Raw genomic sequence first — 13,801 nt, forward strand, 5'->3', positions numbered from 1 at the left:
TAAACTCTGCATACTCTTTGTGCTGGTTTTGTTGCAAGAACTACATTTATAGAGATCTGGGATTTTGGTATTGCCATCAAATAGTCTAGAGGAATACAAGCCAGGAAATGAAATTTGAATAACCTTAAACCTAAAAGACCTCTTAACAGCAGAAACAGTAGCACCTTTTGCTGTGTGAAAGTACAAAATTAGGCATATTAAAAAAACAAGTAATAAGATAGAATGTATTGAAATTATTTTCTATCTTAGCATTTAAATAAGCGACACAATTTTTTTTAAAGAAAAATACATACTTTCATGATCCAAAAAGTTAAATTGAGAGCTACAGCAGGACAGTGTACAGCAATAACACCGATAAAAGTAACAAACCTGATTTCCTTGCAGGAGTAACTAAATTTATGACATTGCTAAATTAAAGGTGCACTCTTTTATAGTTCATATTGATTGCATGCTGTATTAAACTGAAATATTTCTTATAAACAGATTAACTTAATTTTTTCGAGACAGCTCTATTAGCTACCTCAAGTACCTTTCAAGAGAAAATGATTAGACTAAGTCAGTTAAACCACATCTGGTAAAATTTAGTTGTGTCAGACCAAAACTTTTTCAGAAAAATGTACTTGGATGAGACTGATTTGTGAAAAATTCAAATCTGAGTCACTAATAATAGTCCCTGCAGTTTTATCCTATTAATGCTATACTGACCCAGTAAAGTCAATGTTCAAACATGCTGTTCAATCATATCTACAGGACTAGCCTGGCTCATTTTCAGAGAGATGTTCCAGTCATCTGACTTTTTCTATTTTGTTTTAACGTCACATTAATATGTTGATGTTTTATTAAAATACGGCAGCCCTAAAATATGCAAAGATAGAAGCAAGGCTAATAGACAGAATATACAGTACCACAGCAAGTATCACATGCAGAAATTTCAGCAGTACTGAAAAGGCTTTAATGAGTCTGCCCTCCTTGGCTACCCTGCATGTTCCTCACCTTCAGTAATTTCTCTAATCAGTACTTCATACGACATGGCAACAAAGGACAGCTTTTCTATTTTTTAGCCAGTTTCTTTTTTGCTTTGATTTGGTTTTGGTTTTGTTCAAAAAACACAATAGGAAAGGAAAATTTCCATTTTCCAGGATGTTTTTATTCACTATTTAAAATCAGGGTATGTCTGTATAGTTCTTTCCTGTATGGGTAAGTCTTGATGCCATCAACTATTCTTATATTGCTACAAAAACACTAACAGCAGAAAGAAAATATAAACCACTACATAAAGCAGCTTGCCAAGAAACTAGGGTATTTTAGTTTCTCTTTGCACTGGCCACACTGATGGAGCAACAAATTTTGTTGGAAGACATCTGATGAGAAGGAATAAAATCACACATAGAAAGGCAAAGAGCAGGAAAAAAAATCTAGAGAAGAGTAAATGACTAAGACTCCTAATTTCATACATATTTAAGCCCTGGCTATACATAGCTGTGTTATCCAGAGAGCAGTTTACCTGTGTGACAAATGCAGACAATCCAAAGCTGCCAGGACACACACAGCACTGTGAGAATGAGACCAAAATAATTCCAGGGTAGATTTTATCTCAGAAAAATCTACTTATCCAGCATGGAACTCAATGGAATAAGCATTCTGTAATTAAACTATTTCCAAGTAGTCAGTCAATACATTTCTAAACTGAGCAGGAGAGGCAGGACCTCTGCCTTTATTAGTCACACACGAGGAAGAAATGGTTTGACGTGATAATCAGTGGTTGCTCCAATGGTAGTGATTTGGAAATAGCCATGCTCAAGAAGGAGTGTATGAGGAAAATGAGCAGCAAAATACAGTTCCTGTAGTCCATGAGACAGACTCTGATTTATTCAGCAAACCAGTGGGCAGGATCCCATGGGAGGCAGCTCTGAAGGGCAAAGGAGCTCAGGAAATCTGGCAGCAGGTCTTTAAGGACAACCTCCTCCAATCATACAAATGAGCCTCCTGAATACTCAGCAAAACAGGTAGATCTATCAGGAGACTGGCTTGGATAAACAGGAGACTTATGACAGCATTCCAATGCAAAAGGACAGAAATACAGGAAGTAAAATTAGGGATAGTCTTCAAAGAAGGAATCTGAAGAACATGCTCAATTCTTCCCAAGCATGATGGTGTGCTGGGTGGCCAACTAGATGGGTAACCACTGTTCAGATAACAAGGCTTGTAGGGCAGAGGTAATGGCTTGTACTCCACCCGAAGGCCAGTAACAAATGGAGTACTGCTGGGATTTATCCTGGGCCATGTTCTATTTAGTATCTCTAACAGTGACCTGAAGTATGGTCACATCAAGTTTGCAGGGGGAATCAAACTTTGGACCAATCATTATCCTCATGAACAGAGGACCTAGACAGGCCGGAAAGACTCGGCAACACAAACCCATCAACACTCAAAAAAGGCAAACGCAAACCCGCATTTGGGAAGGAGCAGCCCCTTGCACAACACAGGCTGGGGAACAGCTGTGCTGGAAAGTGCCAGGAGCACAGCAGGCTAAACACGAGCCAGCCCTGGAAGCAAAGGGAGCCAGCAGCATCCGGGTTTGGACTAGGGAGCACCATCAATAAAACAAGGCGAGTCCGGCTAAACGCTTTTCACCGTGAGGACACGGTGGCTACAACACTGAGCAACCCGACTTGACCTCCGGCTGGCCCTGGTGCCGAAGCGGGGTGGACTGACGGCCCCGGAGCTCTGCCCCAGGTGCGCTTAGCCCGTGGCCCCGCTGGGGCAAAGCTGGCTGCAGGCGCAGCCCGCGCCCGCCGCACACGCGCAGCCTCCCCGCGCCGGGCGCGCGGCGCTGCGGTGCGCAGGAGCGGAAAGCGCGGGCCGCGCCCGCCCCGGAAAGCGGCGCGCGCAGGCGCGGAGCCCGCACGTGGCGGCGGCGCTGGGCCATGGCGGGCGGCAGGGAGCCGCTGGACCGGGCCCAGGTACTGGGAGCGGCGCCCGGGGGCTGCGGGAGCCGGGCAGGCGGGAGCGCGGCCGGGCCGGGCTTGACCTGCGGCTGCTGCCGCTGTGGTGCCGTTGCAGGTGAAGAAGGCGGTGGAAGCTCTCTTGGCGTTCTCCAGAAGCAAAGCCAAGGGGGACGCGCTGCTGCTCAACGAGAGCGAGAGCGTCCATCTACTGGTGACGGTGTGGAAGGTCCCGCAGGCGGCAAAGGTCATCAGAATGTAAGACACTGATATCTGGTCGCATGATTATAGGGGTTGCTCATGTCCTTTGGCTTGGAAAAGAACATTGCAGATTCTGTGCTTAAGGGGTTTGACTGCCACGGCCTTGTCCTGGGAGCTTCTGTGCCGTGAATAAGAACTGCCGGGTCAGACGCTGCTTTACCCCTACTTTTGGTATAACTGAAAGCTGGGCTGTACCATCTTTTTGCGCAGAAGATACTGCTTCTGTTCGTTGCCAGTTACAGGGTATGTGCCTTTCCATCCTTTAGCTTTAGAAAATATCTAGGTGTTAATTATTTCTAGATCTAGAAAATATCTAGAATCACCTTCTTTGTCTTGATCCACCACCAAGTCATTAGTAATACTTCTTGTTTCTTTTGAAAACCAAACGTGAATATTAATTAGAAGTCTTCTTTTAGACTGTAGCTGCACTACATTGAGAAAGTTTACATCCGTTTATCAGAACCCCTGTGGTAAGGATAGAGGATTGTGTTTTGTATCTGACTGGAGCCGTGGTGTTCCATGATTTCACTTTTACAGTTCTGTATGCTTATCAACTGTAGGTTTCACTGAGAATATTTAGTAGTTAACAAACTATAAATACAGACACTATGCATCTCATATTCTTATTGTAGACCGCTGCCCCATGGCATTCGACCAGAAACAACTGATGTTTGCCTGTTCACAAAGGATGAACCAAATTTATCAGCAGAACAAACTGAAAATTTATACAAGAAACTTTTACTCCGCAATGGGATCAGAAGTATTAGCCAGGTAAGGGAGGGCCTTGATATAATACAGTACTGTCATTTTCCTTTTATACCACCAAAAGAATGCAAGTAGTTGTTCTTTTTTGCTGTCTAATATTCTAATTCTCATTCACATACTCTAGTAAGATTTTTCTGACTACTCAAACTGTGGTGTTTCTATAACACAAAGTTTACTTGGAATAATTTTTTGAGTTTGAAACAGGATTTTTAGTAATCAGATACAATTTCTAGATAAATGTTCAATATTTAGTTTGAGTAACCAACCAGGAAAACTCACATTTGATTGTTTATGCCGCCAACAATAAAACTGTATAACAACTTGTTGTATTTAACCTTGATTTAGATGTTATTCATGTACACAAGTTCTGTTTTGTGGCGTGCAGTTACTATGCAAGAGACCCATATTTTTTGATTCTTTAAAACAGTAGGAAATGGATACTTTTTGATTGTGTTCAGCTTTCTAAAAGAATGCACTGTGACGGACTATCAGTTCTGCAGCATTAATCTGTGCAGTTCTGAGAAGCATTTCAGGTTGCATTTTCAGCAGCAGGAACTAAACTGGTGCTTGTGTTGCAGATCATTTCATACAGAACCCTCAAAAAGGAGTATAAAATGTTTGAAGCGAAGCGGCGCCTCCTGAACAGTTTTGATCTCTTTCTGTCTGATGACCGAATTAGAAGGCTTTTGCCCTCACATCTAGGAAAACACTTCTATGAAAAGAAAAAGTAGGTCTTTAAACTTCGGAAATCCATTGTTGCATTATCTTTTTTAAGATCAGATTCTTCTTAGTAATGGAGGAATTGGTTTTCTTTTGGGTTTTCTAATTATTTCCTTTTTTTACCCCTCTCCCTTTCTGTTTTAGGGCACCTTTATCTGTAAACTTGAAAGCCAAAGATCTTGCCAAGGAACTAGAAAAACATGTCCAAGGGACTACACTCCCAGTTAACAACAAAGGGTGCTGTTAGTAAGTACAAATAAATTAATACATCACTTGAAGCATGGTTCTGTCTTAACTGTAGGAATTTTAAATGAGTTATTTTTATTCCTTTAGTATGTGAATAAAAGATGTTCAGGGTCATTCCAAATGGGGGATGTTTTGAACCTTTACCTGTATAGTTAAATTAGTAGTTCTACTTCAGTTTTACTGTGAAGCTGAAGGGTTTTGTCTCTTTTTCCTTTTACCTAAGGAATTTCTAGGCACCTGTCACTGTCAAAGCGCGTGTACAATCTTAGTTTTAATCTAATTTAATAATATTTTTGTATTTCCAAAATACTCCAGTCTAATAAGATGTTTTCATGTACTGTGTATCTAAAAGGATCTGAATTGGTAGTAATGCTTTGTAATATAAGGCAGAAGTTGCATATCTAAATATGGAAAGATGAATACAGGTCAATCCCTTCTGTTGTCACAAAAGATTTTTGCAGTAGCCATCCCTTCTTTATGATTATTGCAGATAAGTGGGCCTTTTGCATTTCTGGGTATGCCTAAACTAAATAAGTGACTTGAAATAAATTTATTTGCCCATATATAATTACTGTTCATTTCTTCTTTCAGTACAACACGCATCGGTCACACTGGGATGAAAGCGGATGAGATACTTGAGAATATCATTGCAGCAGCAAAAGTGATTGGTAGCAAGTTACCAAAGGTACTGCTGATTGACTGCATTATAGACAAATAGATTAATACTTCAGCCTTATTTTTACATAATATACTGGTTTTGTTTTTGCAGAAATGGAAAAATGTAAAAATTCTTCACGTCAAAACACTTAAATCGGTTGCACTCCCAATATTTACTGCGAATATCTCCAACCTGGATGAGCTTGACAAAGAGCCATCGCTCAAGAAAAATGAAGCAAAGGTAACCAAAATTTCTTCAAACTTTGCATAAACTAAATAGGTACATTTAGTTCTAGTTCTTTGTTTTCCTTCTGTGCATTGTTATGTTGGGTTTAAATGTATTAGAAACTGATCCCAGGCTTTACGTCTACTACTGGATAGACACGCCTGCCTCAGTGCTTTAAATACTCAGTAACAATAAGAAATTATGGAAACTCACTCACAGGTTTTAAAGCAAACTGGAAATAAATAAAGTATTTCTAGACCTCAAGGGACCTGGGATTCATTCTTAGAGCTTTGCTTCTATTGTTTATCTGTATTTGCCTTCTGAAAATACACTCATTAACATATGTGGGTTCAGATTTCGCATCTGTTATTTGTTGGTTAATCAGTGGCATCTGAATAATTCTCAATCTCATATATTTGTGTATATAGGGAGAGCTCATACTTGTTAAAAAATAATTGGCTATTCCTTTGTACTGTTCTGTTTATATTCATTTGTCTGAAATTAAATTGGGACCGTGCATATTCAACTTACAGTAATGTCAACCTTAAAGTCTCTAGTTGTGAGCTATTTAAAATAAACTTCTGTGTGTAAGGCATTTTTTCATATTTTATTCAATAGACATGGACTAATCAACCATATGTAAAAGTCTTTAATGTTGCTACACCATCTAATTTTTAACGACATTAAAACAATTATTATACATTTAGAAATGGTATGAGGATTTGTCTGAGGTGTACTTCTGATTAATTCTAGAAGGCAAAACCCAAGAAAGAAAAGAAGACAACTAAAAAACTGAAGCCAAGTCAAGTTGCTGTGACAACAGAAAGTAAAGCTGCTGCTGGTACCCAGGAGCCTGTGATAAAAGAAAAGACAGAAATAGTCCAAGAACCAGGAGATTGTGATGATGAAGAAATTCCACAACTGGTGCCTATACAAACGAAGAGCTCAGCCAACATGAAGGTAGTTGTTGAATAATATTGAGAAACTTGCATTTCAGTTAAAACTAAATATTTTGAATTGTTTAAATTGTTCATTGCTCCTTAGGGAACAGGAAGTGTTAGCACACTTCAAGTAGACTATGGTGCAGTTCAGTTGAAAGTATTTGTCATTTTTAAAAGTTTTCACTGATCCTTCTTCCTTAAAAACAAGAAGTATGTTTCTTGGGTGGAATAGTAATTTTTTTGTTTGTGTTAAACACAGAAAATGGGACCAAATCCAGAAAAACGTGACAATTTCGGCAAGAAATCCAAAACACCCCTTGGTAAGAGAAAGAAAACATCTCTCGTGGATACTCCAAAATCAAACCCTGATGTTACAGAAGAGTGTGCAAACTTGCAGACGCCATCAAAAGAGAAAAAAGCCAAGCAGGTCAGTAAGCCAAAGGAAGCAATAAAAGAAAAAGACATGAAAAAGGCTCCAAAAAAACCTGAAGCAAAGTCTTTTGCAACACCCAAAGCTGGCAAGACAATACAGTCAGCCAGGAAGTCTTCAAAACCACAGAAGCGGGCACCCAAAAAGGTGCGCGTGCCGCAGTCAGCATGAGCGTTGTTTGTTGTAAGATGTTTTGTATCATCATTCTATGGTCGATTTTCAGTAAACAAATTTATTGATGAAGTAAAATACCTTCTTAGGAAATCTGATCCCAAGAGCTTTTTTTACCAAAATCTGTAATGACTTACTGGTTTCCTTCTAATTTACAAGCTGGTACAAATAAATGGTGATAGTCGAAAAAGGTGATGACTCCATCACCTTTTATCTTTTGCTGGCCCAAAGCAAAAATTCTCAAATTTTTCAAGTGTCGAAGGGAGGGGTCTATCCCACAGAAAAAAGTCTGAGAAATATTTTAATAAATGCTATCTTTTTGAAGCAAGAAGCATGTGTGCCAAGAGCAGCAATCTGCATGTGCTTTTAAAGGTGAAAAAACTGCTATAGTTTTTTAGAAAATTGTTCAATATAATAAAGACAGGTTGACAGTGATTGGTGTTACTGCAGATATCTAACTTAGCAGCCTGATACCAAGCCCCACATATTCATTTTTAGCTGTTTTTACCTAGGGTATTTGTGAGTTTAAAAGGCACCAACAATTTTGCTTTAACTGTATATATATTTTACAACATCAAGCAAATTGTTACCTTCAGTTTTGGGCTTCATTTCTGCTACCAGAACAGTTGAGAGCATTTCTGCAAGATGGTCACAGAACTGTTCTTCCACCTGAAGAAAGCCAAAGGCTCTGTGAGTTCTAGTTGTGCCAGCCAAGTGAACTTGTACTGTTAAGGCATGAAAAATACATACGTCAGGACTGAAAGGTGATATATTTGCAGTTTTACACAACTGCCTAGTTCTGTGTATGATAACTTGTTTGGCCTTTGCAGTGTGAGAATATGAGGCAGATTTGTATTGAAAAGTCCTAGTGGTAAAACCTCCAAATAGGAAAAAGGTGGTAAGAGACAAGATTAATCAACAGGAAGTAACTACTTTGTCATTGAAAAAACCCTACCACATCTCCTTTTTATGGCACCTTCATAACAAGATATTGGCTACCTAGAAAGAAAGTGGATGCTAAATAAGAATATGAAAATATTCTGCTTGATCTGTGGTGTCAGCTTTGTTTGACCCTTTTGCAACCCTGCCTTTTTGTAGCTTTTCAACTATTTTGTGAACCAAAAGCTATTACAGTAATCCAAATAAACCAACAGCACTAACTGTTACTGGCAGAGTATCAGCAGTATAATTTACTGCAAACTATTTCCACTAAAATGTGGAAGGTACCTATTCTGTTAGGCCTAGTCATAGTTCCTGTTGGCTTGATATTTCTAGTTACTGGAACAATGGATCATTAAATAAGGTGTTAGAATAAGGCCCTTGTGAGAGCAGGCACAGGAGATCCTACATCTAAATACAGTTCTTATGCTTGAGGACGTGGGAGTGTAAAAAGATACATATCAGATCATTAACACAAGGGTGAACTGAAATTTGTGTTTTGCCTTTTACATAACTTTTACTTACTGAATTTTGCATCCTGCATTGACAACTCGTTTCCTGTTTGTCAACCTGAACTTGGATTCCAACTTTTTCAGCCTCCTCAAGCACGGTTAAAGGGGTCTATATGCATTTGTAGATGCACATTGTAACTGTCTTGCAAATCTCTGCTGTCTGCGACCAGCTTGCCTCCCCTTGCAAGTGTGGAGATGAGTGAAGTGGATGTTCATCTGCGGACCACTTTTTGGAGTGCCTTCCTTCTAGGGTGCCGGAGGTGTCACTGCCTCAGCTGGAGCAGCTGAGCAGGCCCAGCTCACCTGGGAGCAGTAGTGCACTACTGGAAGAGAGGTCTCAGCTCCCAAATGCCATTGTTCGCTATGGATCAGTCTCCGAGCCCCAGGGTGGCGGGCTGGGGGCTCGGCGGGGCCGGTGAGGGCGGCGTGTGCCCGCCTTGCCTCCCCTGTGCGCTGCGGCCTGAACCTGCCCTCAGGTGTGGGGGGCGCGGTCTGAACCTGCCCTCAGGTGCGGGGGCGCGGTCTGAACCTGCCCTCAGGTGCGGGGGCACGGTCTGAACCTGCCCTCAGGTGTGGGGGCGCAGCCGAACCTGCCCTCAGGTGCGGGGGCGCGGTCTGAACCTGCCCTCAGGTGTGGGGGCGCAGCCGAACCTGCCCTCAGGTGCGGGGGCGCGGTCTGAACCTGCCCTCAGGTGTGGGGGCGCGGCCAAACCTGCCCTCAGGTGCGGGGGCGCGGTCTGAACCTGCCCTCAGGTGTGGGGGCGCGGTCCGAACCTGCCCTCAGGTGCGGGGGCGCGGTCTGAACCTGCCCTCAGGTGCGGGGGCGCGGTCTGAACCTGCCCTCAGGTGCGGGGGCGCGGTCTGAACCTGCCCTCAGGTGCGGGGGCGCGGTCTGAACCTGCCCTCAGGTGCGGGGGCGTGGCCCGGGCGGCCCTTCAGAGGGGGCGTGGCCGAGGCTCCCCTCAGGTGTGGGGGCGCGGCCCGGCGCTGCCCTCAGGTGCGCTCCGCCCTCGCCTCCCCTCAGGTGCGCGCGGCCCGAGGCGGCGGTGGCGCCGCTCCCCATGGCGGCCCCGGGCGGGCTGGGCCGCTGCGTGGCCGCCTTCTGGCTGGCGCTGGCCTTCGACGCGGTGGGGCTGGCGGTGCTGCTGGCCGGCGTGTTCGCCGACGTGTTCTTCTCCGACCTGCTCATCTACGCGGGCGGCATCGGCATCTTCCTCAGCCTGGTCTGGTGGGTGTTCTGGTACGCGGGCAACCTGGAGGTGCCGCCCGAGGAGCTGCGGGACGACGTGGGGCTGTCGCCGCCCAAGGGCCGCGGGGACACGCTGCTGCGGCGGCTGGTGAACGGGCTCAGCCTCCGCCTCACGGCCGCGCTCGCCCCCGCCCGCCCCGCCGACCTGGAGCTGCGGCGCGCCCAGGGCCCCCGCGGCCGCCGCGCCGACCCCGGCAGGTGAGAGCCGGACGGGAGCCCGGGGCCGCGCGGCGAGGCCAGCCCGGCTGTCGGCTCTGCCTTCGGCCACAGCCTGCGACAGCTCGCTTGCCCGGCATTCGGTTTAACGCTTGCTGGGTTAAAACACCTACTCGCAGCTGCCACGTCTTAAATAGAAGTAGTGGGGAGTTTTTCTCAGCTCAGGTGGTATAAAAACGAGTGGGAAAGATTGCACAAATGGGATTAGGCGGGGAAGGCGCTTCCTGTAGCCGTCCGAGAACGTAGCAGGTGACCCGGAGTGAAGCCCGGGCAGTGCGGTGGCGTGCGGAGAGCTGCGGCCAGAGAGCAGCACAGGAGCCCTGGCGCTCTGAACTGGTCCTCACAGCAACCAAATCCTGCCAGGAAGGGCCATTAACCACTACCCCGCACGAGCTCTTGGGAGGGGAAACCCCCTCGTTAGCACCGTGAAATAATGCTTTATTGGAGAACAAAAAAGGTGAAATGATGACTTGGATTTAACTTGAGGGCAGAGCTGTAGGTAAGAGGTTGAAACTCAAATGTAGCTATCAGTTAAACTGTTTGTCTTAAACCTCAGACATATAGAAAAGATGTGATGATACCTGATGTGCAAAGGAAGTGTCTCGGTCCTATTTCAAAGCATGGTTGAAGAACATGAAGCTTTTCAAAATATCTTCGTATGTTCATTTATGTGGTGTGTTCACATAGGAAGAAAAGCATGCATAATGCCTTGAAACTGTGTTTGGGGAAAAAAGTCAAGCCTTCACTTCACTATGTAAAATCCTCTATTGTAGGAACTGTAAACACAGTTTTGTACTGTTTGAACTGTTTGAGGATTCTAAACATCTTGCTGTTCTGATTCACTATGTACAAGATCAGCTTTTCCTGCTTCTCCTTGCAATTAAATTCTGAAGACACTGTTGACTTACAGAAAAATTCATGTAGAAATCGTCTTCTTTCATGACAGCTATGAAATTTTTCTTGAGAGAAAGTTTTAACAGCAGGGAGATTGAGTATAGATAATTATTCCTTAATAGAAGACTTGTAGGAGGCAGGAAAGAACAGCAGCAACACAACTTTCAAAGATTGTTACTGCTCTTTAGTTTATTATTAACTACACCTGCAATTAGACTGTTGAAAATGAGCCATTCTATTTTCAGACCTCTTTTTTTCTGAAAGGGGTCTAAAACTGGCAGGTCGATATTTGCAGGAACAATATAAATATAAATGACTACGCAGAACGATTCCATCTAAACATCATGGCAATTGCAGGTATTGAGCTCAGTAGGTAATTTGCTATTTCTGTAGATGCACTGTGTGTACACGGATAGGTATTCTGTTTTAATGAGCTCCTATTAGTGAAAGTTATCCACTATTTTGAAATATTTCAAGTCTTATTTCTGATTGTAATTAGATTTACATGTCCTATACACTCACACACACACACACATCTATATATATACTTAGTACAAGATATCCCAGTAGCTTCTGTTGCTACAGTAAACAACCTTCAGTAATGGTAATTCAGAAAGAACCAAAACCAAAACAGGGGGTGTACAGCAGTTATGTTACATATTGGAACATAAACTCTGGGATTTTACTTGCAAGGTGAAACAAAGAATAACAAATGGTTTCACCTTGAAAGATAATTTGGAGTTCCCTTTCAAAGTAAGTTCACCTAAAGTATCTTAGAACTTCTCATAAACAACTGTCTGAATCAGGTCATTCCTTGCTGATAGACCAAATCCTCTCCCCATCAGGAGATATTTATGAACTTAACCAAACGGGTTAAACATGTTTGGGCAGATATTGCCTGAGAAGGAAAAAAACCAGCACCCCCCACACACACATTCAGAAACAAAACAAAACAAAATCCTAAAAACAAAACAAAACAAAACAAACCCCAAACATCCTCTCTTTATTTTCATTTGGAAAATTTGAGCATTAATTTTTGAAATTATGAAAGGAGCATTCTACATTGTTCTGATTTCCCGTCTTAAACATTATACAGTAGACAAAGGTGAGAATTTTCATTACATGGAATGTTTCTATTAAAGGAATAACAAGTAGATTAGAATCCTCAAGCCTGAAAAGAGATGCAGAATATAAAGTGTTCTAGAAGTCTATGCAGTCACTGTGGGAAAGGTATGAAGTGCTTGTCTCCCAAGGCAAAGCAGGCACAAACTGTCATGTGCTATGTAAGTGAAGTATGTGATTACTTGACATGGGACAGTGGGACAGATAAAAATTTACTGATTCAAAAATTCAAAGGACAAAGCAGAAGATACATGATAATATAAAGATAATATATTTGGCTAAGGAAGACCTGGGGCAGTTGATATCCTGAGGGGATATTACTTGTGTGCCATATTGTTATGCCTTCATTGAGACATCACACTTGGCCACCATTGGAGATGGGCTGGTGACTTAATGGATCTTTTCTTTGGGTTCCAGTTGGCTGTTCAATATGAGGAAAAGTACTTTTAAGACTGACTTTAAGTAACAGTTTAGAGTTATATTTGTTCTAAGCCTATTTTGGAGTAACCATTTCTTCATGTGTTACCTTCAGGATCTGTTGAAGACATGACTAAAGATGTTACGGCCCCAAAAAGTGGGGAAAATGCTGCAAATTATGGAAAGAGATTCCCTACTCAAGACAGTAGGATTCTCTCATTGTGGAATAACCTCTGCAAGCATTGTGGACTCTCCATAAAATGGACACGTGGAGCCATATCTCTGCCAAAAGCACCTATTTCAGTGTTGGACTGGCTATGCTTTGAAATGGTGAAAAAAGATTCCACAAAATCTTTTTGAGAAGTGACAGCTAAAGAGAATTGAACCTGATTCATTGAAATGTCAGTGCAGCTTGTCATATGGTTGGTTTTATTGTGTTGTTTCAATTATTATTATTTTCAATAACCTGAAAGGTTTGTATAAAAAGCTCTTGCACAATGAAAAGCTCTTGCACTGTTTTTTACCAAGGTCTGGAAGTTAAACTTACTGTGAATTTTTATAATGCCAGTGCAATACTTTTGTTTGTAAGGGTGCTTTTAAAATCTCTATATTAAATTGTTGACGCAAAGCTGCAAATGTAGTAGAAGTTGTTTATAGTGTAAATACACAATTTATAGCATCTCTTGTAAAAAGTTTCATTGTTATTCTGAAATAACCTGGAATCTGAGACTTTATAAGTAGACCCCAGTGATGTTGGTATACAAGTACATTCTTTGTAGTAACAAACGATGTAATATGATGACACTTGCAAGAGTAATTTTTAGTCCAGTGATGTTGGAAACTATTTTCCTAATGCTGAAGCATTTGAGAGAGAGAACATGACCAAAAGAAACTCTGTTGATTAACAAGTACCCCAAGGCATTGTAAAGCATTAACAAACAGTACTTGGAAAAAGATTTATATTAATGCTAGTGATACCTAAAACTGTGCTAATGATAAAATTGTGTTGAGAATTTCCTCAGGAGTTCTTCTGGTTTTGAAGTTACACTAAGAGTTTGGTGCCACCATCAGCAAATACTGGTAGGGCTTA

General features: G+C 42.3%; 2 protein-coding genes across 2 annotated transcripts; both read left to right on the forward strand.

Moving 5' to 3' along the window:
- The first annotated feature begins 2,879 nt into the window (after window positions 1-2,879).
- On the forward strand, window positions 2,880-7,797 carry RSL1D1 (ribosomal L1 domain containing 1). The gene is made up of 9 exons (XM_021539675.3): window positions 2,880-2,963; window positions 3,064-3,203; window positions 3,839-3,977; window positions 4,550-4,698; window positions 4,836-4,937; window positions 5,529-5,622; window positions 5,707-5,835; window positions 6,574-6,780; window positions 7,021-7,797. The coding sequence occupies exons 1-9, from the start codon at window positions 2,928-2,930 to the stop codon at window positions 7,360-7,362; spliced, it is 1,338 nt and encodes a 445-aa protein (XP_021395350.2). The 5' UTR covers window positions 2,880-2,927; the 3' UTR covers window positions 7,363-7,797.
- Window positions 7,798-9,874: 2,077 nt separating this feature from the next.
- Window positions 9,875-13,347, forward strand: LOC110475484 (transmembrane protein 238). The gene is made up of 2 exons (XM_031506168.2): window positions 9,875-10,260; window positions 12,827-13,347. The coding sequence occupies exons 1-2, from the start codon at window positions 9,875-9,877 to the stop codon at window positions 12,834-12,836; spliced, it is 396 nt and encodes a 131-aa protein (XP_031362028.2). The 3' UTR covers window positions 12,837-13,347.
- The last annotated feature ends 454 nt before the right edge of the window (window positions 13,348-13,801 follow it).

Source organism: Lonchura striata, chromosome 16 (assembly GCF_046129695.1).
Source record: "Lonchura striata isolate bLonStr1 chromosome 16, bLonStr1.mat, whole genome shotgun sequence".
Taxonomy (NCBI): domain Eukaryota; kingdom Metazoa; phylum Chordata; class Aves; order Passeriformes; family Estrildidae; genus Lonchura; species Lonchura striata.

What these genes read in the sequence shown, in the direction of transcription:
- RSL1D1 (XM_021539675.3), top strand. Translation starts at nt 2,928, where the DNA reads ATGGCGGGCGGCAGGGAGCCGCTGGACCGGGCCCAG. An exon ending in AGCCGCTGGACCGGGCCCAG is followed by an intron (nt 2,964 to 3,063) that starts GTACTGGGAGCG and finishes GTGCCGTTGCAG; the next exon opens with GTGAAGAAGGCGGTGGAAGC. An exon ending in TTGGTAGCAAGTTACCAAAG is followed by an intron (nt 5,623 to 5,706) that starts GTACTGCTGATT and finishes TTGTTTTTGCAG; the next exon opens with AAATGGAAAAATGTAAAAAT.
- LOC110475484 (XM_031506168.2), top strand. Translation starts at nt 9,875, where the DNA reads ATGGCGGCCCCGGGCGGGCTGGGCCGCTGCGTGGCCGCCTTCTGGCTG.